The sequence below is a fragment of the Lynx rufus genome, unplaced genomic scaffold (assembly GCF_022079265.1).
Source record: "Lynx rufus isolate CCGP_SWC_20201006 ecotype Redwood Valley unplaced genomic scaffold, mLynRuf1.p SCAF_8, whole genome shotgun sequence".
Taxonomy (NCBI): Eukaryota; Metazoa; Chordata; class Mammalia; order Carnivora; family Felidae; genus Lynx; species Lynx rufus.
In genome coordinates, this window is record NW_025814896.1 from 109,845,887 (window position 1) to 109,870,984 (window position 25,098).

The following is a 25,098-nucleotide window of genomic DNA, read 5'->3' on the forward strand; positions in this document are numbered from 1 at the left end:
CAGATTAGCCGCCCTTAGAGATGCTGAGATGGGTCCAGATGGGGAAAAAGGGGAATTGGGGCAGAAATTTGTGAACACTCTGATCTTGCTAAAGAGGAGTCTCTTTCTGTCTTCAAAAGAGGAGAGTAATTCACTGTCATCATTTTGCAGGAGCTTTGAATTGCAAACAGAAAAACTATGGACCCCCTAAGAGGTAGTGGGTGTGGGCTGGGATCTTCCCCCCCCCATCCCTACTCCCCAGTAAGGTCAGCATTTGTAGTCAAAATGGACTAGATACATCGTCCCTATAGCTTTTCATTTTTGTTGAGAAGAAAGGAGTCCCTCTCTATGTGTTACCTATTTAATACACATGAAGACATTTCTGGACCTTCATTTATGATAAGGAGGGTATGATGGGAGAAACTTGAAAGATGGATGCAAAGCCAATATCACACCAGGACAAGTAGAAGATGAGTTTCTCAAGAAGCAGCCAGTCCATGAGTGTGTGAAGAGCCAGGTTGAGGGATGGAAAAGGAAAATTTGGCCTGACCCAAAGAAGTTCCTATGTAAACAGTGAGGACAGGAGAGATATCCTGTTGGACTGAACTCAAGACTACGGTCTGGAAAAAGCCAACAAAAGGCCCTCCTTTCTCTGACTGAAGCAAGAACTCTAGTCCCTACTGGGTAAGAGTTAGGAAAAAGATATTTTTCTTTGTGCCAGGAAGGGCTTGAACAGGGGAGCCATCTGCCACAGCTGAGCAAGGTCAGACATCTTGTACGGACCAGAATGGAGTTCCTGTTCAGGGCACCCTCACACACAAGCAAAGCCCTAGGAAGACAGGAGTTTTCTTGTAACCCCAGTCCCTGGAAATACTTAGCATTGAGTAAGCTCTTCAATATGGCTGAACAAATATGGCCTGTTGGGAATGCTGCTTGATGCTTCACTATTGAACAACCAATTCTCCCCAACTTTCCTAGGGCATTCTTAATTTCTGACTCATGGCCGACCAGTGAACCCTGACAGGAGAATGTACTTGCTCTAGGGATGTGAAGAGCTGCGGAGAGTCATTATCAATGAGATGGACCTACGGGTCTCAGGAAATGACAACAGGGGTGGCATTTGGGAAGAGCAGGAATCTCTTTTGCATGTACGCACACACACACGCAACCTCCAAGGTCCTCTCTTAGGACCCAGTTGTATCTGTGTGTGTGTGTATGTGTGTGTGTGTGTGTGTGTGTGTGTGTTGTTTTGTTTTTTAGCTTGGTGACATCTGGCAGTGTTTAGTCCCTCCTCCAAGCTAATGGATAAAAAACTAAGGTGACTCGGTGTCACTAAATCATCACCAGCTGTGTCTAGCTTTTCAAATCTGCTATTAATATCAGAGCCAAATGTTACTTATTAACCAAACACTGCTTATTAATCATTTACAGGTATGTGATGGTGGTAGAGTTAAACCCCCAAAGACAATGCCCTGGCTGCTAAGGATTTATGGGCTTTGACAAGAGAACAATAGGATGGGAGAAGGGCCAACGGGGCACAAAAGGAAGAGGGCACAGGAGAATATGAACCTTCACCTAATACCTTGTTCGGTTTAAACTGCCTTTTAAGATGCTTAGAAGAGGTGGCACTAGCCTGTGAGGACGGGAAGCAGTCACTGTCAGAAGAAATCCAGAACGTGTGAAAGTGAGGATGGGAACATAAGGCTGGAACATCAGGCAGTTCGTCTCTTTCCTCCTTCAGCTGAGCCAATAGCCTGTGGGTGCTCGTCTGGCAGAGTCTCCCTCAGATCCCTGGAGCTCGGCTATTTGAGGGTTCTGCTCCCTGGAGGTGTTTTCTCTAATCCTACAGAATGCAGCACCACCTGTGAGCCCTCTTGCTAAAGGGCATAGGAGCAAACTTGCAGGCCAGCGAAACGTGGTCCTCTCCTCTTCCTCCTTCCCCCATCCCAGAGTGTGACGGTGGAGACCAAAGGCAGGGTCCCTGGTGGCCCCACGACCGTTCAACTAGGAATGGCCACCTGCCAGGAACCCTTGGTAGAAGGCTGGGGGTTCAGTTCTAGGAGATCATCTTTCCAGAAGTGTGGTCTGAGGTTACGTGGGGTTTGAGAGCTCACCAGAGACAAAAAGGATTATGGTCGAGATGGAAGGGAGTAGCCCAGAGCTTTGGGGCACCCGTGTGCGTGCCTTGCACACATGTGCATGCCCACACCCCACATATTATACTGTGTGTGCATGTGAATGTATGTTTGGGAAGTGTTCACAATCACGGAATCTCCCCAAACTATACTCGTGCTCTCTTTCTCGGGTGACAGTAAAAACATGATCATTGGAGGAAAAAAAAATCCAAAAACCCAGAAAAGCACAGAGAAGAAAACAATCCCATCACCAAGAGAAACATTTAAACATTTTGTATCTGGCACTCTTGTCTTTTCACGTGGCAGATGGAGAGTTCTTCATTTAGTTTTCCGAAATTGGGATCTTACTCAACGTACTGGTTTGTTTATGTTAACGATGTACTATTAAACCATTTTAAGTTAAGGGTGTATTGTGAATGTTCCCCCATGTTCCCATAATTTATTTTTTTAAGTGTTTATTTATTTATTTTGAGAGAGAGAGAGAGAGAGAGCACGCGAGTAGGGAAGAGACAGAGAGAGAGAGGGAGAGAGAAAATCCCAAGTGGGCTCCATGCTCAGTGCAGAGCCCAAGATCAGGTTCAGTCTCATGGCTGTGAGATCACGACCTGAGCAGAAAACAAGAATTAGACATTTAACCAACTGAGTCCCCCAGGTGCCCCATCCCGTGATATGTTCAATGCTGGTCTAGTAGTCCACGCCTGGATGCACCCAGCCAGATACTTTAACTACAATCGGGATAAGCACATTTACTCATAACCTTGGCTCAGGGCATAAGTAAATATGATTAGTTCTGCGCTTGGCTCTATGACCCCCAAAGTCCCATGACACCAGCATTTCACTGGCAGCTGTGTTCTCTTTCTTGTGTGTGTATCTGAGGAGAGAGACCTTCTTCTTCCCTCCTGTGACCAGATGGGATTTTTCTCTCTCTCTGCTCACTTGTTGTCTATTGTTTTCCATGAATCCCCATGTCTGTGTGTTAGCATTTCTGACTGGCTGGGGGTAGCGGGGTGGGGAGCACTTTGGGAAACACAAACCTCTGATTCTTGAATGCCTGCAGGCTGACCGACAGGGTCTAACAAGCAGCACTCACCCTTCTAGAGCTGGACCAGGACAGTAGGCCTGTGGTGTGGGTGGGGAGCCTTAACCGCTCCTCCTCCTCCTCTCTGCTACCATTTAAAACCATCTGGAGGCAGGGAGGAAATTCGTTCAGCCCTTCAACTTGTGTGACCACACACATTCTTTTAAGAGATATTTACTAGCTTCGCAGGAAAACAAAATTCGCCATAAAAAATTTTTGAAGAAAATATTCTCCATTTTCTCCGCTTTCCCCTTGTATGACTCTCCACACGAGAGGTATTTGTAGCCTCTCTTCAAGCGTGCTTCAGATTTTCACTTCGGCTTTGGTTTTCCCTCACAACTTCCTCTTGCTACTGTGAAATGTGGTTGGCTCAAGTGACTTTTCCTTTCTTTCCCATCTTTGCAAGATTATCCACGGGCCGTGTCTCCGGAGGCGAAGTAAGAAGACCTTCACAGGGTTATTCTCCTGACCCTACTCAGTCCCTCCCTGGAAGAGGGGGTCTGCCTCTGGACAAGCAGGAAGGCCCAGGCTCCTGACAGGACCACTAAGGACTGTACATAAACTGGGCAGAAAAGCACAGGACCTTTTCTTTTTCAGAATTATACCCTGTTTCTTCTTCTTATTTTTTCTCTGTGTCAGTGACCCAAGAATAAAACTAAGGAGAAAGGGAAAATGTGATTGGTCAGGCCTAGGGAAGGTGAGGAAAGGCAGGCTAGAGCCACAGATAATAATGAATAACTAAACATCACGGGGGCAGCTGGGTGGTTCAGTCGGTTAAGCATCTGACTTCGACTCAGGTCATGATCTCATAGTTCGTGAGTTCGAGCCTTGCATCAGGCTTGTTGTGTCAGCACAGAGCCCGCTTTGGATCCTCTGTCACCCTCTCTCTCTGCCCCTCTCCCACTCGCGCTCTCTCTCTCTCAAAATAAATAAACTTAAAAATAAGAACACAGTTGATAGTTTCACAGTTTAAAGATCAATTCCATATCCATTATCTCATTAGCTCCTCACAATAGTCCGAAGAGGAATACACCACAGACATTACCGTTATCTCCACAACTATAGACTTAGAATTGCAGGTCTCTAATGGATGTTATGGTGTCCTACCCAGATGTTACCTCAGGACAGAGAAACTCATCCCCCTAACTGTAGGAGTGTCCACTGCTGAGTCCCCTCCCCCACCCCCCCCCCCCCCACTGGGAACTGCTCTCCATTGAAGAGCTCTGCCTCAACCGACGTTTCACTCCTTCTCTGGGCCCTTGCTTTGATTCCAGACATGTGGAAAGAGCCATCCAGCTCCTGTACACCCTGTAGGATCAGCTGAAATGCTGTAGCAAGTGCATCAGAGTTCAACAAATAGGGTTTTTACTCTATGTGCCTCTTTGAAAACCACAATTTTTTTCTCAGTATCTCATATCTTGGCTCTCCATCCATATCATCCCTACGAGTGTAGACATATAGTCTTCAACAGCTGCAAAACATCCCATGGATATCTCATAATTCACTTATCCCATTCCTTATTGTTGAATATTTAGGTACTTTCCAACTATTTTCTATCAATTATACTTTGTTGAACATCTTTGTATATACATCTTCATAAATTTGTCCAACTATCTTTAGGATGAATTCCTAGAGGCTGATTGATGGGTCAAAAGATACTGCTCTCCATAAGGGTGCTAACAATTTCTATTCCCACCACAAGTACTGGGAAAATCCCCAAATCTGTCTGTCTCCATTCAGATTCGTGACGATAAAACTCAAATGGACCCTCAGCACTGCAATCCTACCACACATTCCTCCATAGTTTGCTTTCCTACTTTTCAAGATAATCCTTTAAATTGGTTTCATTTCTTCTTAACCCTACTGCCTCCCTTCCCCTCCCACATGCCCAGCTGATATCCTGGTTTCATACCTGTCCCCCCCCCCCCCGCAAAAAAATTGAAGGCATAGAGGGCAACACTCTTACCTGACCACCCTCAAATCAATACACCCCCAACCCCGCCACATGCACTATGTACCAGAACCCCATTGTCTCTGCCTTCCTCTTTCACTGTATCAGTGTCCACGTGGCTAGCCATGGTTAACACCTCACTGGAACCACATTTGTCCAACTGCTCAAGGACTTCTGTCCTGCGATATCCCCTTTCCTTCTTACATCATCATCACCATCCACCATCATCATCATCATCATCATCCTCATCTTCTCTGTCTTCTCTCCCCTGGATGATTGCCAGTGGTATACAATGAACTCTCTCATCCCCCATCTCAAAATACAGACAAATCAAAAATCAAAAATAACAAAATAAGACAAAACTCCTTTCATGGTCCCTCTAGCCTTCACCCCATTTCTCTTCGGTTCCCTTCCCAGCAAAACCTCTGGAACAAGTTGTCTACACTCTTTGCCACAAATTCCTCACTGTCCATCCACTCTCCACACTCTCCCAGTGAGCCCTGCCACTCACCCCACCTGTTCTTATCCAACTGATTCCTTTTATGTTGCCACATCTAAAGGACACATTTTGGTCCTTGTCTTGACTGATTCCCAGTGGCAGAGGCAGTGTCTAGAGCAAACCACTCTCCTGAAAAACCCAACCACCCCAACTTCTAGGATAATACACTCCGCTGGTTCCTCTTCTAACTTACACATTTCTCCTGCTTAGATTGTTTTGCTGGCATCTCCCCCTCCACATGAACTCTGAAGATTGGAGCACCTCAGGGCTCAGTCCTTGGCCCTGGAGACCCTTCCTCTTGTATCCCCACCCCCTTCTCTGTCTCAATAATCATCACATAAAATCAATACCAAAAATTGACAAAGACAGCTCAAAAAGAAATAAATACAGATCAATGGCATATCATATATTCACTCATTCAATACATATTTATTGAACACCTACTTTGTGCTGAGCATTGAGGGAAGACTATGGTGAAAGAGATAGGAAGTCTCTGTTCCAAAGTTACATACCATAACGTGCAAAATCTCACACTCAAAGCAGAAGTGATCCTTATATGGTATAATTGCATGTGAAGGCTTTTTTTTTTTAATATTTGGCTTTATTAAAGGGTTTGGTTTTTTTTTTTTGTCCTTTTTTTTTTTTTTTTAAGGAAAAGGGAAAGCCAGGTTTGTACCTCTGAAAAAAATGTTGGCATAGTTTCTAAACAAACACTCTAAAGATTCTCTAATCTTCTTAGAGTCAGAAGTGAACTATTTCCTTACTTAAGTACAATTAGAAATGGCTTATTTTCTCAATTTTAAATGAGTTTCTGAAACATATCACATGACACCAAGGATGAATGGAAATTAGAAGCTGTTGCTGCTCTTTCTAGGTCATGAATCATAGCTTTTTCTCTACAATTTGCTGCAACTAATGTCTGAAATCTAAGGCCCCCATCCTGAATTAAATTATAATTCAGAGTTTAGAGGACATTACCCAAATCAGCACTGTAGGGGTTTATTTACATCATGCATGTAGTGATAAATTGGGAAATCCTTGTGTATTTAAGATCTTCCTCTCTGATCATTCAGATATCCCATAATACTGCCTTTAGGATAAAAATAAGGTGGGGCAGGGGTTGGCCTGGATTTGTTTTCAGACATCTTAACCAACATTTAGACCAAATACATAGAAAGCATAATACATTTATATATGTATCAATTATTATATTCCCTAAATAGCCATAGTGATGAAAGTCTCTGCATGTACACACACTTAGTCTACTAGCTTTCTGGCTTTATCTTTCCGTCCTCTTCAGACTTTGTGGTGTCCACTGTGTGGATATCTTGACTCATGAATTTTTTAGACTAATTATCCCAGCAGATTTAAGCCTGTTGGACACTGGGGCACTGGTTGGTGCTGTTGTGACTGTTAATGGGCATATACTGGGTAAGATTTTTCCTTTCGTCTTGTTTTATGTCCCAAGAGTTTGGCTAGGGGGTCAAGGGTCAAGGAGAGGGTACCCCAAGATGGGCCACTTTGGCAGTAAGACTATTTTGAGCTGAAAGTAATCAAGATCCTGTGAACTCCAAAGAAACGTTTTGCCCTTCCCTTAACTACATGGAAGAATCTAAATTAGAGGAGGTCTTTCCCAGAATAATGGTTATTACCAGAGTTAAAGTTTATTTGAGTGACCCATCTGTATACCAGGGCAAAAATCTAACTACCAAACATCTGCTTTTTTTCTTACTGCCCTATCAATGGCATTTTTTCCCTTTGAAGTCCCAGATCCCTATTCCATTCCCCCGAGTTCAGGATGACATGTATACCTCCTTTTGCCTGACTGTTTTTGGAATTTCTGTGACTACATGGATTCCCCATTTGTACACTAGTTAAATTTGATTTTCTCCCTTTAATCTGTCTCATGTCGATTTGATTCTTAGTCCGGCTAGAAGGGCCTTTGAGGGGACAGGAATTCTGGCTCCTTGACAGTTGGCATAGTCAAAAGGATGTTTTAAGTCACTGGACACCAGTCGCTCTGACGCTGCTGGAGCTGAAATCTCCTGGGACATCTGACACACAGCTGGCAAAAGGTAAGATTTCTTACCACGTCAGCCTGCCGGAATCTCTATCTGCGGAGTCTGATGAAGTGAGAATGACAAGATGAAAGTCCTTTTTCTCTCTTTGTAAATTTAGATTAACAGGAGAAAATGTTTGCAAAACTAGTTCCTTGGGCTAAGTGACTCTTTGGTTAAATTTGATAGAATACTCTTTGGTTGCTGATCCATTCCCTCCCAGACATGGTCTTTGTTTTCCTGTCCCTGTGTCTTTTACATTATTTGTCATACAAACTTTGCTGTGAGACATCTCAGCCAAAGCCACAAAGCCACAAAATAGCGGGCAGGGGTCGAGCATGGAAACACTGTTAGAGCAATTACCACCTGAAGAAGACTCCTGTGTTAGGATAAGTTGACCCTGGAACAGGTTAGCTTAACAAACATTTGGACTAAATACGTAAAAAAAATAATACGCTTATATATGTATAAATTATTTTATTCCCTAAATAGCCACAGTGCTGAACCTCAAGAAAACTTCCATGCAGTGAGGTACACTGTGAAATGTCACAAAACCCCCAACCCTGTGGCACATCCCTCCTAAGTAAGTATTAGTTTGGCTCCAGGGCTCAGAAAAAACTGTTAATGGGCACATACTGGATAAGATTTTTCCTTTCGTCTTGTTTTATGTCCCAAAAGTTTGGCTTTGTGGCCAGTGAGAACATTCTCTTTGGTCTTCACCATCCAGAGAATGGTGGAGGGGCACCTTGGCGGCCTGTCAAATAGACTGGGGATCTAAGTCTCTCTCTCTCTCTCTCTCTTTGTCCAGCCATTCCAGCTCTCAGGGGACTTTGTCATGAGCAGCCCCAGCCTGTAGGAACCTTTGTCACCTCACCCTTCATTGCTTGTTCTTGCTGGAAAGCCCAATTCCAGTAGCGCCTGGAATCATCAGTGTCACAGATGAGCAGGTCGATGGCTGGAGGCATCCCACGACTTTGTGGGAGACTGGAGACACTGTTATTACTACACCATCCTTCCCGCCTACGCAACGAAAGCTTTTGCTTTCCTAGACTAATTGCAGGAGTAAACTTTTTGAATCATGGGGGCTGCACCATCTATGCCCTCTGCGGACACTTCCTGCATCTTCGGTGAAGCCATTAGAAGGCTTATTGGTTTGAGTAACTTTTAATAGATCCTACTCATCAATGGCCAGACAATGGATCCTTTAAATTGGCTAGATTTAAATTATATATATACCTATATGTGTGTGTGTGTGTATGTGTGTGTGTGTGTATATAAATATATATATATAAATATATATATGTATGTATATATATATATATATATATATGTATATATATATATATATGTATATATATATATATATATATAAAATGAAGGTCTCTCAATTGTCTTATTAGTACAATAACTAGTCTGAAGGACTCCTTTGACAAAATAAAAAAGTAGAAATTAGAATAAGACTTAAAAATAAATGTCCATATCCAACATATATTTCTCTTCTTAAAATCCAGGTTCATCTGCCTATTTTAATTTCCCTGTCCCTATAAGATCTACAGAGAACACTCCCTCACCTCTAGGTTCTAAAAACACAGGTTGCTCATGTAAATGTTGAAAGCTAGAAAAACAAATGTAGCAAAAGCCCGAGAGACTGGCAGTGAGGCTCCCTACCTTCCAGGACTCTGGAGTCAGGCTCTACCTGCTTTGGGCATTTCTATACAATGTCCTTTGCTGTTGTATCTGAGAGGGCCTACTGCAAAAGAATTCATGTCCCCTGAACAGCGGGGGATTTTTTAAACTGTAAAGCCCTTTCCCTCTACTTTCCGAAAACAACCAAATTTAGAGGGAAATCACAAAGACTATTTGACTATGTTCACAACCTTCTCTTCACAGAGGAAACAGAGGACCAAAATTTCTCACAAGCCCTTCTAGAAATAATCTGCAAAAAGTCACTAATCAAGGGCTAATAGAAGCCAGAAAAAAGGCTTACCCAGAAAAAAGGCCTTTGTTAAAATGCTTTATACAGACTTTACAAAGGCATAAATCTTTTGGTTCCCATTTTGGTTAAAAATCTCGCTGAGAGAAACAAATTTAGTTTAAAAGGTGGGTCAGTCCTTTGATATTCAGGCTGTGATCTAGGTCTTTGGGGAATTAGGGACAACTGTTTTTATTTTACAAATCTCTACGAAACCAGAAATGAAATTTAGAAGCAAGTCAAAGTCCACCTATCTTTACCCATCTCCAAAACTCACCTATTCCTCTCAGAATGTTTGTGAATATTATAAAAGACCATGATACTGAAACAAAATGGTCCTGTATTTTAAGGGGAAAAAATGTAATTTTTAAATAGAAATCACCCTGAAACTCAAGGGAAAAACATATTTTTTTACATTCTTTCTCTATCCCTTGAAATGATAAATCTTATCATACCTTTGAAATATACATACAGCCCACAGTCTCCTGAGATTGAAGGAAAAAAGGCAGGGTGGTGGCAGGGAAGAGGCCCTTTTAAAATCCAAACTGCTAAAAGGATCTTAATGTCCCAACTATCACATCTGAGAACAGGCAGATAGGTTCTAAATATCCACCTTGGAAAAAAATTTGGGTGTTTTCTCTGTGTCTTTGTGATGTAAACTCCCTCCCTTCTACCCCTTCTTCTCTAGAACCTAAGAGCCATTCCTTGAAATGCAAACTTCAAGAAGTTTCTCGTGGGAGGGAGGGGAGAAGTATTTAGAAATTGAGTCTATAATGTCGGTGACACAAATATTAGTAAAAAAAAAGCAAAAGCTGGGAAAGATTTTGTTTGTACCTTGTCTTTGTATTTTTGCATCCACATATGTTGTAAAGGTGAAATATTTTCTCTATCTCCGGGTGGTATTGCTAAAATTAATTTGTAAAAGAGGTGTATTTTAGCTGGTTTGAAGGCACGTACTTGTAAGGATTGGGCATTCTAAAACTCAGAAAGTTAGAAACTAATCTAAATGTTTTTCAGGTTCATATGATTTGGGAAAAATATCTGAAAAGAAAGCAGGTTGAAGGTTGTTGGTTTAATTAAAATAGATCTTTGGAGTTATCAGCATTAAATAGAAAACTTGTATTCTGCGTGTGTTGACTAAAAGTCAGAGACGTTCAGGTTATCTCTCTCTTGCCAAATTTGTCAGGGGAAAAAAACAAAACAAAACAAAACCTTAGAATAATGGCTGACTTTGTCTAATGCTTCATGAAGTTTTGTGGGTAGTCTAGGCATAATCCTTAGGAGCAAGTAAATTAAATAGATGTCAGTAAGATAAACAAAAAAGTTTGTAGATAAACTTTTAAATAGCTTCCAAAATCTTTGGTAACCTAAAACTTTAAAATTTTGCTAGGTTGAACCGTGAGTAAGTTTAAATCCATTGATTATCTAGATCATCTCCAAATAAGATAACATAATGAACATTTTATACTGAATATAACTTATCTGCTTTTGTTTTATTACAGAAAAACTAATAATAAATTTGGATCTGTTAATAAACATGCTTTATGCTTTATTGAAAGATAATACTATGGAAAAACACATGTTTTTTTAGAAATTATGAAATATATTGATACATTTGCCAATCTAAAGAATTATGGTACAGCAGACAATTTGCAACTTCTTATTATTTAGTTTTCACTAAAAATTAAGGTTTCTAAGCATGAAGAATTCTAATGAATGTAATTAAGATGACTGGAATTAAGGGAAACAACCCTGTATGCAAGGAAAGTAAGATATGTGTTTTTGGTAAGAAAAAGTCTGAGGAAAAAGAACACATCTTTGTTGAGGGAAAACAAAATAATTTTGTCCTAAAGTGAGACTTAGTTATTTAAAGCTGGAAAGCTTGGGGCAACAGCTGAATGCAAAAAAGAAAGTTGCAGAAGGTTTTTGGACAAAGAATCTTTGGAAAGAAATTTTATGTGTGGTCAGTCCTGGCTAAGATCAAGATAAATTAAGTAAGTAAATTTATTTTAATATCAAAAACACACTGAGGCAAAATTAAAATTTTGTTTTCTCTTTGTGAAAAAGGACTAAATTTCCTTAAACTATTGGTCTGCTCTTAATGAGAAACTGTAAACAAAAGTTTTTCTTTAGCTTTTAAGTTATCTGCGTAAAAAACAATAATTCTCTTTTGCCAAAATAATTTCCTATGTTTATCAGGCCTTTGATTAGTTAAGAAAACTGAGTCTTTATTAAAAGAGCTATGTTTTGCTTACCACTGTGTAACCTTGCCTGTGAAATCTTATATTGTCATTTTGGCTATTTGTATCATTAGGTATTCTTTCGTAATGATTTGTGATCCTATTTAATCAATTTTTATATACTTCCCAAAATCAAATTCTAAAATCAAGTTTTTGACCACAGTCTAACTGAACAGGGGGCCCTTAGAACATTTCCAAAAAAGGTTTGCAAGAAATTAAACTAATGAGGCTTATATGGTGTGCTAAATTACATGGGTAGCATTGTCCAATCAGTGATATTAAAGCCTCTTAGATGATATTTATGCGGGTAAACTATGAAAATCAGTGTTCTTTTTATCATTATTATTAAATCTGTGTTCTAAAAAGTTTAGGACTTTTATGAAAGTCCTAAAAATCTGACATCCTGGCATGTTATTATCTTGACGTGTTGTGGGTCCCAAAGCTAACCAAATTTCCATGTCAACTGCATTGTAATGAGTCTAACCAGATCATTAACTGTGCCATTTTTAATTCTTCTATTATTTACTGGCAATTATACTTTTACTCAGGTGATTTTATAAAAGCTTCCTGCAAACATGCTTCATCTTCAGGGAGATTCATGGAAAGAACTCTGAGTACAGGTTCCTGATATGGTCAAGATCATCAAACTGAACTAAGTAAAAAAAAAAAAAAAAAAAAAATCCAGAACTAGTGAAAAAACTGGATTCAAGCAGAATAAGAATTAATAATAACATGAGAACTGCATAAACTAAGGAGGTTAATTATAATTTTTATGACTTTTTGTTTGAAACCTTGCTGAGTTTTTAAAAATACATTTTTTTCTAGATTAAAGAAAACTTCTCTTAGGCTAACTAGTTGATAGCAATTTGATAAAATATAGCTTTGTGAATAAATTGTAACATTTATCTTTTCTCCCTACCTGAACGCCCCAGAATTCAGAAATTCTCAGTGAGTATTCTTTTTTTTTTTTTAATTTTTTTTTTTCAACGTTTATTTATTTTTGGGACAGAGAGAGACAGAGCATGAACGGGGGAGGGGCAGAGAGAGAGGGAGACACAGAATCGGAAACAGGTTCCAGGCTCTGAGCCATCAGCCCAGAGCCTGACGCGGGGCTCGAACTCACGGACCGCGAGATCGTGACCTGGCTGAAGTCGGACGCTCAACCGACTGCGCCACCCAGGCGCCCCGAGTATTCTTATATTTTTATGGCAATATATTTATTTGCCTAAGTTCAACAAGAACCTGTTCTCTTTATGACAGGCCATGATTGGAAGCCTTAGTTATATTACAAAGGCTTTGGCTGGAATGTCATATTTGAGAGAGGCGTGCATAGACTCAGATATGAACAGACAGCTTTAAGGAACTAAGTCTGACTTTATGGAGCCAATAAAACCCCTTGGAAAATATCAGCCTGGTGCATTGCTCACAAAGGTCCCAGCAGCCTCACCAGGTGAATAAAGAAGGTCACTCCCTGGCAGGTGCAGGAAGCTCAGGATGTTCTGGGGACCTCGAGAAGAGAGGAATTCACCCAAGTCTGTAAGTATTGCAGATTAAGTCAGATGGCAAGTATTTGGCTTGACTTCTGGCCTTAAGAGGCTATTAAAAGTTCATTCTAGAGATTCCTTATGAAAAGTTCCAGCAAAGCAGAGTTTTATTTTTGGGACAGAGAGAGACAGAGCATGAACGGGGGAGGGGCAGAGAGAGAGGGAGACACAGAATTGGAAACAGGCTCCAGGCTCCGAGCCATCAGCCCAGAGCCCGACGCGGGGCTCGAACTCACGGACCGCGAGATCGTGACCTGGCTGAAGTCGGACGTTTAACCGACTGCGCCACCCAGGTGCCCCTAGAGTTGAACTTTTATTTTATTTTATTTATTTTTCAACGTTTATTTATTTTTGAGACAGAGAGAGACAGAACATGAACGGGGGAGGGGCAGAGAGAGAGGGAGACACAGAATGGGAAACAGGCTCCAGGCTCTGAGCCATCAGCCCAGAGCCTGACGCGGGGCTCGAACTCACGGACCGCGAGATCGTGACCTGGCTGAAGTCGGACGCTTAACCGACTGCGCCACCCAGGCGCCCCCAAAGCAGAGTTTTAAAAGCCTGTGTGGTCAACCACTGCTCTTGCTACACTTGTGTAAATAATCAGGCCACTTTTTTTTTTTTTTTTTTTTTGGAAACTAGACTTATTTTTCAAACAAACTAGTGTTAATCTGGCTACCGTTGGTAAAAATGAGGGTGATTATAGAGAAAATATGTTTCGATAACACACCTTTGTAAATAGTAAATTTTAACACTATTTATTCTTAGCTGGCCTAAATCCTGATTTCTTCTAGTGTTCTCCAGTGCCAGGCTACAACTCTCCAAACTAATGTTTTTGAATGTTCTCCCACCTTTCTGACTTGGAATCATTTGAGAACTAAAACTTCCCTCTTCCTTGAAGCCCTGCAAACTTAATATAAAATGGCTTGGTGTAAACTTCAGAGAAATTGCCACAATGGCTCATGTCTAGACAATCTTTGTACCTACTGCACTGTGGGCCACTCAACAGATTGCTAGAGACATGTGAGCTACAAACCAGGAGAATCTGTCGCATTGCCACGGCCTGCCTTCACTCTGTCTGAAGATGCTCGGAGCCTGACATCTAGAAGTCTTGTCAGCTGGCTGGCTCAGAACTCAGAGACAGGTTTATAATCTGATCTAATCATTAACTGCTGCTTTTCTTTTATTTCCGTAGAAAGGCCTCTTATCTAATACCTGATTACTTGATAGGCCTAGCTTGGAGAAACGCCACCTTCTGAAACGAGTTCAACTAAGCTGACCTATTATCAAGACTCAGGGGAGTGGTTCGGTGAGACGAAACAATCTACCAGCTCAACTTTTAATGTGTGAACCATCAGGAAGTTTCAGGGGACGGAACTGTGAGGGCCAAAGACAGGCTGTCCCAAGATGGGCCACTTTGGTATGAAGACTGTTTTGAGCTGAAAGCAGTCAAGACCCTCTAGGTCAAGAGGAACTCCTTGCTCCTCCCTGAGCTGCATAGGAGAATCTAAGTTGGAAATCTTTCCCAGAATAACGGTTATTACCACAGATACATTTATCTGCATGACCCATCTGTAGGGCAGGGCAGACATCTAAGTACCAAACACCTGCTCCTTTTCTTACTGCTCGGTCAACTGCATTTTTTCCCTTCAAAGTCCCAGACTCCTACCCCTTCTCCTCACCTCAGGATGGCATACAGACCTCATTTGGCCTGACTGTCTTTGGAATTTCCATGTCTGTGTGGATTCCCTGTATGTGTGCTATTAAATTTGATTTTCTCCTATTGATCCATCCATGTCAGTTTGATTCTTAGTCCAGCTGGAAGGACCTTTGCGAGGACAGGTATTCTTGCTCCCCGACATTACTCTAAGGTAAACATTCTCTCCCATTTCACCCTTCACAAAATCTCCAAGGAAATGTTCCAAACCCCAGGGCCCTGGGGCCTCAGAGAAGGGCCTGCTTCTCCTTGGGTCACACAGACGTTCCCATGACTGCAAGTTGTCTTGCAGAATTCCACAAACAAAGCCAATCTCACATAGTGCTGATAAAACAGGCATTTATCTAATGGCATTTTTAGAGCAGAGGTGAAGGGACACATGCTCACGGTGTCACAGTCTTTGCAGAAATTGTTGCTGGAAGTCAGGTGGATACCACACGCGTTTGCTGGCATTGCTGGTGGCCATCCTGGCCCTCCTGCTCAGCTGTCCTCAGGGTGAAATCCCCTCTTCAGATTCAGAAGGGAGAACCCCTCCCCACTCTGCTGCCATTCCCCCAAAGTTGTGTTTGTTGCCCTTCCAGATCTCTGCTTGGTCTGTGGACCTCAATGCTTAGAGTCCTTCCACCCAAGCTGCCAGATGCTGGTTCAGAAGTCCATTTCCCACCCCCCACCCACCCTCAACACTCCCCACAGGCCACTGTTACCTTTCTCACTCCCCTCCTCATCTTCAAAAGCCAGCTGGGCCGACTTCACTATCATTGCTGAGACATCAGCTTAAGAAATGAAACCCCCAGCCCTTCCTTTTCTTCTGAGCCAGCATTCCAGGCCAGCTGGGAGGGGAAAGGTCAGCCTTTAGTTGCCTTTCTCCTCTGGGACCTGAGATTTCATTCATTTCCCCTTCATTTCTGGAATGTTGCTTCCCCATATGCTCTTGTGGTAGCACACAGGTTTTATCTGCTCTGCCTCCCAAGCTTTTATGGAAGTTGTCTCAGCCTTCTCTGGCTCTCCCACTCTCTGGGAATGTTTTATAAAGTTGCGGCTGTCACGTTTCTCCCAATTATTAAAGCACAAGGACACTAACCTGACATCCATTGAAGCCCCAACCCAGTGCTCTCCCGGTCACCACAAATGACCTCTGTTCCTCCTCTGGCTTTTCTTGAGCCTGGGAGAAATGAAATTCCAACTTTCTTTGCTGTTAGCTACTTACATGCAACAGCCACACGGATTCTGCTTCATGAGATAATCCATATATTTTAAGAAAAAGGTAACTCCAAGGACACAGTTATCTTAGCTCTTAATTATTTCACTACTTACGATATTTTTTACCAAGATATGCAGCTTTTCAAGTAGAGTGCTCCTTCTCTGAAGAAACTGTTCAAAGTTTGCAGCACCCATGACTCCTTCCACAAGAGGGCAACAATTAAGTGTGGACGGCAGAACCTTTTTGGGGGGTGGTTGCTTCTCTTCGTTACAAAATTTTTGTTTGTTCATTTTCATTGGAAAAAGGCTTTGCTGAATGTAATTCGCCTTTCCAATAACACAGCTCTTCCTTATCTCTCTATACTGTGTTTAAAAGCACCTTGTCTAAACTCGTCTTAACTAGGCTGACCTCAAATCCTTGTTCATTTTATTTTTTTATTTTTATTTTTTGTAATGTTTATTTTTATTTTTAAAAGAGAGAGAGACAGAGCACCAGGCAGGGGCAGAGAGAGAGAGAGAGACACAGAATCTGAAGCAGGCTCCAGGCTCTGAGTGGTCAGCACAGAGCCCCATGTGGGGCTCGAACCCACAAACCACAAGATCATGACCTGAGCCAAAGTCGGACGCTTAACCGACTGAGCCACCCAGGTGCCACCCTTGTTCATTTTAAAATGAGAATCAGATTTCCTGCAAAATCTCTGCCTAGTCAAAATCAAAAAAAATTGTTTTAAATTAGAATTTACTTTCAGTAAGAAAAAGAGAAGCCCACACAGGGCTTTATGCCTCCAGACATGTCTTTACACCAAAAGCAAGGAAGGCATCAATGCATTCAAGGGTCCACCTTGGACAAAGAGTAGGGCAAATGGAAATGTGCATAAGAGAGTTACCATATACTACAAGAAGGAAGGGCCTGGGGCAAGTAAAACTGAATAGCAATTGTTCTTTAAATTTCAGAAAAGCTCCCCTGTAATCTGAGTTGGGTGCTATTTACAAAGCATTCTGAACAGGAGGGCCGACCAGCTGGTTCTAAGCCTGGCTATGGCGAAGGGAATATGTAGCCCCTCTTATCACGTGAGGCTAAGCCAACCTTTGCTCACCCCCAGAAAGCCAGTTTTCTCCTGCACCCCACAACACATGCTCCTCGGATCCCAACCACCCACTCACTCCCAAGCCCACAGCCTCCTTCTGATCACCAGCCTAATCAGTGATCCTTGAGGGGGTGGGGATCAGTGCGGCTCAGCCCAGGCTGTGAACTTCTAACCCTCGGAGCATTCTTATCCCATCGTGATAAAATCCACGGGGGCTCAACAGTTTAATTCTTCCACCAACACTGAATGTATACCAGGTCCTGGGGGAGGGAGGGAGAGGGAAGGAAGGCAGCGAGGCTGGGTTGTACAGAGGACGAAGTCCCTGCTCCCCAGGTCTAGTTGAGCAGCGATCTATTGGATATGAAACCAAAAATAACACCAGATCGAATGAAGTCAATGAAATAATAGTGCAAAGTGCTCAAGGGATCAAGAGGAGAAAACAATTCATTCCATAATGGGGAAAGGAGCCAAAGGGAATGAGGCTTTCCACAGCAGAGAAAGGGAGGGGGCAATTTTGGCTGAGGGAACAGCCTTGAAATGTAGGCTGTATTTACAGACCCTTTTTAGCCTCCTGGCGAGGCTACGGGGGAAATTCAATAATTTGATGGGAATGAGTTAGACACCGAACTTTCACATCAAATCCCACCATGGAGGGCTTAGGGGGGCTAGTATCCTCCTTATTTCATGGAAGTTAGGCATATAAAAGTAGTTTTTGAAAAGAACTTCAAAAGAAGATTTGTCTGGCTAGTGACTTCTTTGGAATTATAGAAGGGAATCACGGATAATAATAATAATATAGTAATAATAGCTACTGATATTTTATCAAACTGGAAGTGATTTAGGGCATATATAGTCTTTTAGAGCTGAAGGAACTTTGAAGACCAACTCATCCAACTCACTTATTTTACAGAGGAGGAAATTGACGCCCAGAGAAAATTTCTTGTCTCTGATCCACAGCTAGTAAGGGGTAAAGCAGGGTTGGGGCACAGATCTCTTCCTTCTTAAACCAGCTTACTCGCCACCAAAATGTGTCAATCTGCACCGCTCCCGGCTGTATTTCAGAGAAGAAAAATCAGTGATGGGAGTTTAAGAGGTTTGCCTGAAGTCCCACAGCCCCCGGTGGCTCAGATGGAACCCAAACCTAGGACGTTGAGGACAATGAGTCAACGTGCTCCTATAAACATTCTTACTGAAATTAAACCCATTCACGAGGGACGAAGCACGAGAACGAAGAGTGAGCGTGGCGATTAGAGCCCAAGAATGCATGCTTCTCCAATCATGACCCGGGTAAGAAATGCAGGGGCTGTAAGGGGTTTGCTTTGCCTCAGCCGCCGTGCGGCTTCTCCCCACACACGCCAAGCTGCAGGGAGCTCTCTTTCTTCACCGAAGGCTTAGCTGCAATATGGTTTAAATTAGACATTTCTTGCCTGAGTAAAACAAATCACTTAGGTTATATGCTGACAAAAAAGGAACAGTCTGCATGCCTGGAAAGCTTAGGGGGAATTAAATTATGTGCTGTCACTTCAGAGTTGTTCCTGTCCTCTCCACCACCACCTCTCAATTGCCTGCAGGAGTCCTGGAACCTTGCGTGCAAGCTAAGCCATAACCCAAGGCTTAATATAAACTTGGGCTCTCAGGTCATTGGGAAATAACAGGTATATCCGGTTGGGTCTTTTGTGCTTGTCTGCACGCAAATTAAAAGTATTAAAAGTTCGTGCAAAGCAGAACTCCTCGGAGCCTCTGATTAGGGAGAAGGGAGGATGCCTTGGAAGAGAATTCTCATACAATCTTCCTGTTTATTTTTGCAGGGAATAGGAGATAGAGCTTGTTTATGAGAAGTTCACACCTCTGGGAGGCTGAGCTCAGAAGGGGCGGGCTGTGGAGGTGGCCTCGTGCCAGATGTCTGCTGGGGAGCAGGGCTCTGAAGGACTGCAAGGCAGAGCTTTGAAGGGGTTTAGTTTTCATAGACCTTCCGGAGGAGGGTTCGGGTGGGAGTGCCAATTCCCACACTTGTCCCGCTGGTGGCAACAATGGCAAGATGGCTTATGGGGGCGGGGGGCAGAGTTGGGTTGGAGGAGGGTCATTGGAGGGCCCTGAAAGCAAGGGGCCATACGCCCAGAGCTGTCACCTTGGCTCGTCACCTTCCTCAGTCTTTGATGACCCCAATACAGTTCGGCTCTGGGGCCTCCGAGAGGGTGGTTAGAGCTGGAAACTTTGATTGTTCTCCATCAAGAGGTTGCCCACTTGGTGTGGCTGGGAGCTGGGAGAGAGTTTCTGGTCTGGTAGACCTGAATTCAAATTTTGGCTCAGCTACCGCAGGAGCTGTGTGACCTTTGGCTGATAACTCTAATTCCTCCGGCCTTGCTTCCTCTGTCTGTCGAAAAGGGATTATGGTTAATAGTTACCTGAAAGGGTTGGTTGTGAGGGATTAATGAAATGATTTCTGTCAAGTCCTTGGCATACTGCCTGGCTCAAAGTGCTCAATAAATGGTAGCTCTACATTATTAGTAGTATATTATTATTGTTGCCATTGTTATGATTGGCAGGTCCACTATCCAAATAGCTGCTGCATTTCAGGTTGTGGCTCTGAGGCCCTCGCGGTCCCACAACTGAACAGGATCCGCCCCCCGCCCCCCCACTTCTGCTATGATCTCCTAGTGCCTCATTCAGACATCACCTGGGCTCTGGCAGCAGAGATTGGGGGATCACTCTATCTCTTCTTCCTGGCCCCACTTGGTGGTTAAGGTGCATCGTCCCAGCCAGACCCCTGGGGACGGATGGTACTTCCAGCCAGGTACAGCCTGGCTGAACACGGTTGTTGTCTCCAAGATTTTCCTCCTCAAACCAGTAGCTGGGTCATTGCTGCCTCTGAAATTGACCCCTATTCCCACCAACTTCCTCTATCAAGGCCATAGTCGCTTCGATATTGCTTGGGTGGGGAGACACTCAAAAGAAGAATCACACTTTTGGGGCACCTGGGTGGCTCAGTCAGTTAAGCATCCGACTTCAGCTCAGGTCATGATCTCGCAGTCCGTGAGTTCGAGCCCCGCGTCGGGCTCTGTGCTGACGGCTCAGAGCCTGGAGCCTGCTTTGGATTCTGTTCTCCCTCTCTCTCTGTCCCTCCCCCACTCATGCTCTGTCTCTCTCTCTCAAAAATAAATAAACATTAAAAAATTTAAAGAACAAAGAAAAATCACACTTTTAAGCTTAGACAGTGGTTCTCAGAGTGTGGTCCTGGGACTCCTTGGGAGGGTGGGTGGTCCCTGAGACCCCGTCTGAGGATCCACAAGTTTACAACTATGGTCATAGGATACTCTTTGCCTTTTTTTCCCTCTCGTTCTGTCACGGTCCTTTCAGGGGCTGCATCACATTTGGGATCACAACAGACTGAAGGCAGGATCAGATATGAGTATTCATCTATCTTCTGTTAAGTCAGAAATAAAGGAAATTTTTAAAAATGTAAAACAATGCCACCCTTGCTAATCTTTTTGGTTTTGGAAAATAAAGTTATTTTCCCTAAAAATGTTATTTATGTTAACATAAATGTATTGGGTTTATTCTTTTCCAGTGAATAAATATTTTAAGTTTTGTTGCATTTTCATTTCTAAAATTGTAAATATTGGTAGATGTAACTTAGATCGAACAATAGCTCTTTGGTTTCTACAGTAATTTTTTAGAGTATGAAGAGGTCCTGAAAGCAAAACATTTGAGAAGCACTGAGCTCAGATTTTGGCACTGGGATCTATGAAATCATCCCTTTGCTGACTGACTTCTAAATAAAACCATCATTTCTGGGGATTTGGAGTAGTGTGAATTTTATAGTAATTTCAATATAATGGATTCGAGTGTAGTAGATCTAGTCATGAAACCCATGTGGAATCTTCATTCCAGCTCTCTGCATGTTCCAGCCACTGTTTTAAAGGAAAAGTTTCTAAGCTCTCCCAAGACCAGACTGTAAATTACAGAGGTTAAATTGTGCAGGGCAGACACCAGGGGTAGTCTCCACTGGGAGGGGAGGGACAGGGTTTGAATCGCATCCCTCACTGGAACCAAGATAGTTTGCCTGCTGGGGATCTGGCACCCCCTCCCCGGAAGGGAGTCAGCTCTCCTGGCAGGATGGGGGTGGGTGGAGAGGCTTGGCGTCACCCAGGCCCTCAGCAGCCATAATAGGGCAGAAAAGTCTGTACTCAGCATACAGTTAGGAGGGAGGGGCTTCTATAAGATTCCGGACGATAGGCGAAAGTTAGTGCATCTTTACTGCTGGGGTATGGATGAGCTTTGCAGCCTGCGGCCCTGAGTTCAAATCTCTGCCCCCTCTCTTGCAATCTGTGTGACGGTGGGCAAACAGTTCACTGCCTCTGAACCTTAATCACCTGATATGTAATGTAAGCTAAAAGCAGCAATACTTTCAGGAGGATGAGGAGAAGTAAATGAAACAGTAGACGTAAAGCATAGAGAAAAGTTCCTGGCACCGGCGGGGGGGAAGATTAGCTCCCTCTCTTTCTCTGTCCCAACTCGCTCTGTGGTGTTAGGCACCCCGAGAGAAGAGAGGGGCATAAGCCACAGGCTCTCACTTTATGACTGAAACAGAGAGGAGGATTATCCTCCTGAGCCGGACACAGTGGCACTCCCAGCTGGTGTGTTTCTTCCTTGTTCGACTAAATGATATGTGCAATTGGGTTTCTACCTCTCTGCTCTGCCTCGGGTATGGTGCTCAGGGCCCAGCAGTGAAAGAGAACAGAAATGAGGGCTCCTGGTAGTCTGGATGCCTCATGTGTCCTGGCTGGGGAGGTAGATTTCTATCTTACTCCATAGCCCCAGGTATTCCTTTGGCGGCGGGGGGTGGGGGGTGGAGCCTGGAAACTCAGGGCTCGGTCACATTCTTACAGCGTCAAGACCCTGAAATAATGAACAGACAGCAAGGACCCAGACAGCACAGTCAGTGATGAGAAGCCCCGGCCACACCTGAGCAAACTAGAATGCCATGCTTTCAAAGCCCAGAAACGGATGGGCCCCTCCTTCCTTCTGCATCCAAACTCTTAAAGTGAACAGGTCGCCAGGGACTGACTCAGCACAATGGGAAGAGGAAAATTGGAGGTTAGTCACCACTAAAGTACACACTATTGACTTTAACTTTGCAATCTGGATGGGGGAGCATTCTGGACAATTTCCCACCCCCTGGTCTTTAAAAAGGGGGATGCTGAGAGCCTCCCCGCCCTGCCTTCTGGTTCTGGCTCCTGGGGTGGCCTCAGCCTCTTCAGTGTAGTTGTTAGCTGTGCCCGGGGCTGCAGGTCTGGGGCCACGGCCCGCTTTGAGCCACACCTGTAACGTCGGAACAGAGGGCCGGAGCTTCTGGGAAGCTAGATGGCATGGTCTCATTTGCACAAATCGCTGGGAGGTCCCTGGAGTTCTCTCCCACTTGTACCACGTGGACTGGTGCTTTCTCAACTTCCCTTGGCAGGGAATTGCGTGAGTGTTCTCCCGGAGCCTCATCACCGCAGGGCTGCAAAATATTCACAGAAGCCATGGTGGGACTGGCCCAAAGCCGAGCTTAGAGGAAAAAAAACCAAAAAACAAAAAAACCTAGCATGGCCTTGCCCAGAATCTTTTGGGAATGTGGCCTCTGCCTGCGTAAAGACCTGCCTCTGCACTGGGGTCCTGAAGTGGAGCACGTCCAAGGCGGGGTGACGCGAGGTGAGGGAGAGACTACTGCTCGGCTACCACCCGCGAGCTGGAGGAAAATGCCAACTGGCTATTGGTGCTGAGCCTTTCTGCCAAAAGCAGATGGCTCTGAGGTCAGCCTTCTAAAGGCCTTCTAGAGGCCGCAGCGAATGGCCTCCGACAGAAAAAGGACACTTGAGCCCCTGCAGGGGCTCGGACAGTGTCAGCTCCTTGAGTCCTCGCCACAACTCTGTGAACGAGGTACTGGCATCATTTCCAGTTTTCCCGAGCGTCACCTGGGCCCGGAGCAGTGATCTGCAGCAACCGGAACCAGATTCTGACCCCGGCCGGCTCTGGGAAGGTGCTGGTAGCCACTCAACGAGCTGCCTCAGAAACACAAGGAGCAGGTGACTCACGTCACCCTAGGCTTTCAGAGGCTTGCAGGTAGGTAAGGGCGTGTCGCCCTGGGAGCCATCACACTGAACCAAGAAGACCACGTCTTGGGGCGCCTGGGTGGCTCAGTCGGTTGAGCATCCGACTTCGGCTCAGGTCGTTTCGTGGGTTCGAGCCCCGCGCCGGGCTCTGTTCTGACAGCTCAGAGCTTGGAGCCTGCTTTGGATTCTGTGTCTCCTTCTTTCTCTGCCCCTCCCCCACTTGTGCTCTGTCTCTCTCTGTCTCTCAAAAATAAATAAAATGTAAAAAAAAAAAAAAAAAAAAAAGTTAAAAAAAAAAAAAAAGAAGACCACATCTTTATCCCTGCGAGCTCCAAGTCCTTGCGTGACTCAGATTTTACTGGAAAGGAGTAACGGCTTGCTAGGACTAGAAGTAAACGACAACAGCAGCAGTAATAGTAATGGCTCTTGACAGTTCACTGTACCATCAGCCACGCTGACTGGTGTCCTCACAATATCTCCTTGACTCTTCACAAGTACCCTCTGTGGCTGGGATAGTGTTCTCTCTCTTGCGCAAACGTGGAGATGTGGGCTCCGAAGAGTTAAATACCCTGGCCAAGGTCACTGCTTATAGATAAGAAAGCCTGGCCTCACACCCAAGAGTGCCTGGCCCCAGGAGCCAAACTCCTAATAGTGGTGGCATGCAGGCTTTACTGCTTTTATATATAAATATATGTATAAATATATATATATATATAAATATATAATATATAAATAATATATAATATATAAAATATATTATAATATAACAATATATGTAAATAAATATATATAATATATATTTTTTTTAATGTTTATTAATTTCTGAGAGAGACAGACAGAGCATGAGCAGGGAAGGGGCAGAGAGAGGGGGAGACACAGACTCCAAAGCAGGCTCCAGGCACTGAGTTGTCAGCACAGGGCCCCATGCGGGGCTGGAACCCATGAATCATGAGATCATGACCTGAGCCAAAGTCGGACACCCAACCGACTGAGCCACCCAGGCGCCCCAGGCTTTACTGCTTTTAATCTCCTTGGGAGGATTAGACAAACCCGGAAGGTATTTGGGCCTGTGCCCAGGGGCCTGTGAAGAATTGTCATCATCTCAGAGGGGACATCAAGGCACACCAAGGTCACTCTCCCACACTGGCTTCTGTGATGTCTTCCGTAGGGATGTGGAGATCCAGAATGTTCCCCACCTCTGACGTTTCACGGACTTTAATCTGGGGATTTCCCTCATCGGTCAAGAAGAGGTGACATCTGCATGCAAGCATGCGTATGCTTTAAAATCAGGAATAGGGCTGAAAGACAAGTATAGTAGTTTTGTTTTGTTTGTTCTCTTCCTACATTTGCAAAGCTAAATTAAAACAATAGCTCTTTATATTTTTATTTTATTTAACATTGATTTATTTTTGAGAGAGAGACAGAGACACAGCGTGAGTGGGGGAGGGGCAGAGAGAGAGGGAGACACAGAATCCGAAGCAGGCTCCGGGCTCCGAGCTGTCAGCACAGAGCCCGACACGGGGCTCGAACCCACGAACTGGTGCTC

At 43.9% G+C, this 25,098-nt stretch overlaps 1 protein-coding gene across 1 annotated transcript in view; it reads right to left on the bottom strand.

Moving 5' to 3' along the window:
* The window catches only part of LOC124503965 (NADH-ubiquinone oxidoreductase subunit 8-like), an 88,839-nt gene extending 80,175 nt beyond the window's left edge, over positions 1-8,664 (bottom strand). Inside the window, 2 exon segments of the mRNA XM_047069215.1 lie at positions 4,390-4,520; positions 8,574-8,664. Coding sequence (XP_046925171.1) covers positions 4,390-4,520; positions 8,574-8,664 — 222 coding nt within the window.
* Positions 8,665-25,098: the final 16,434 nt, after the last annotated feature.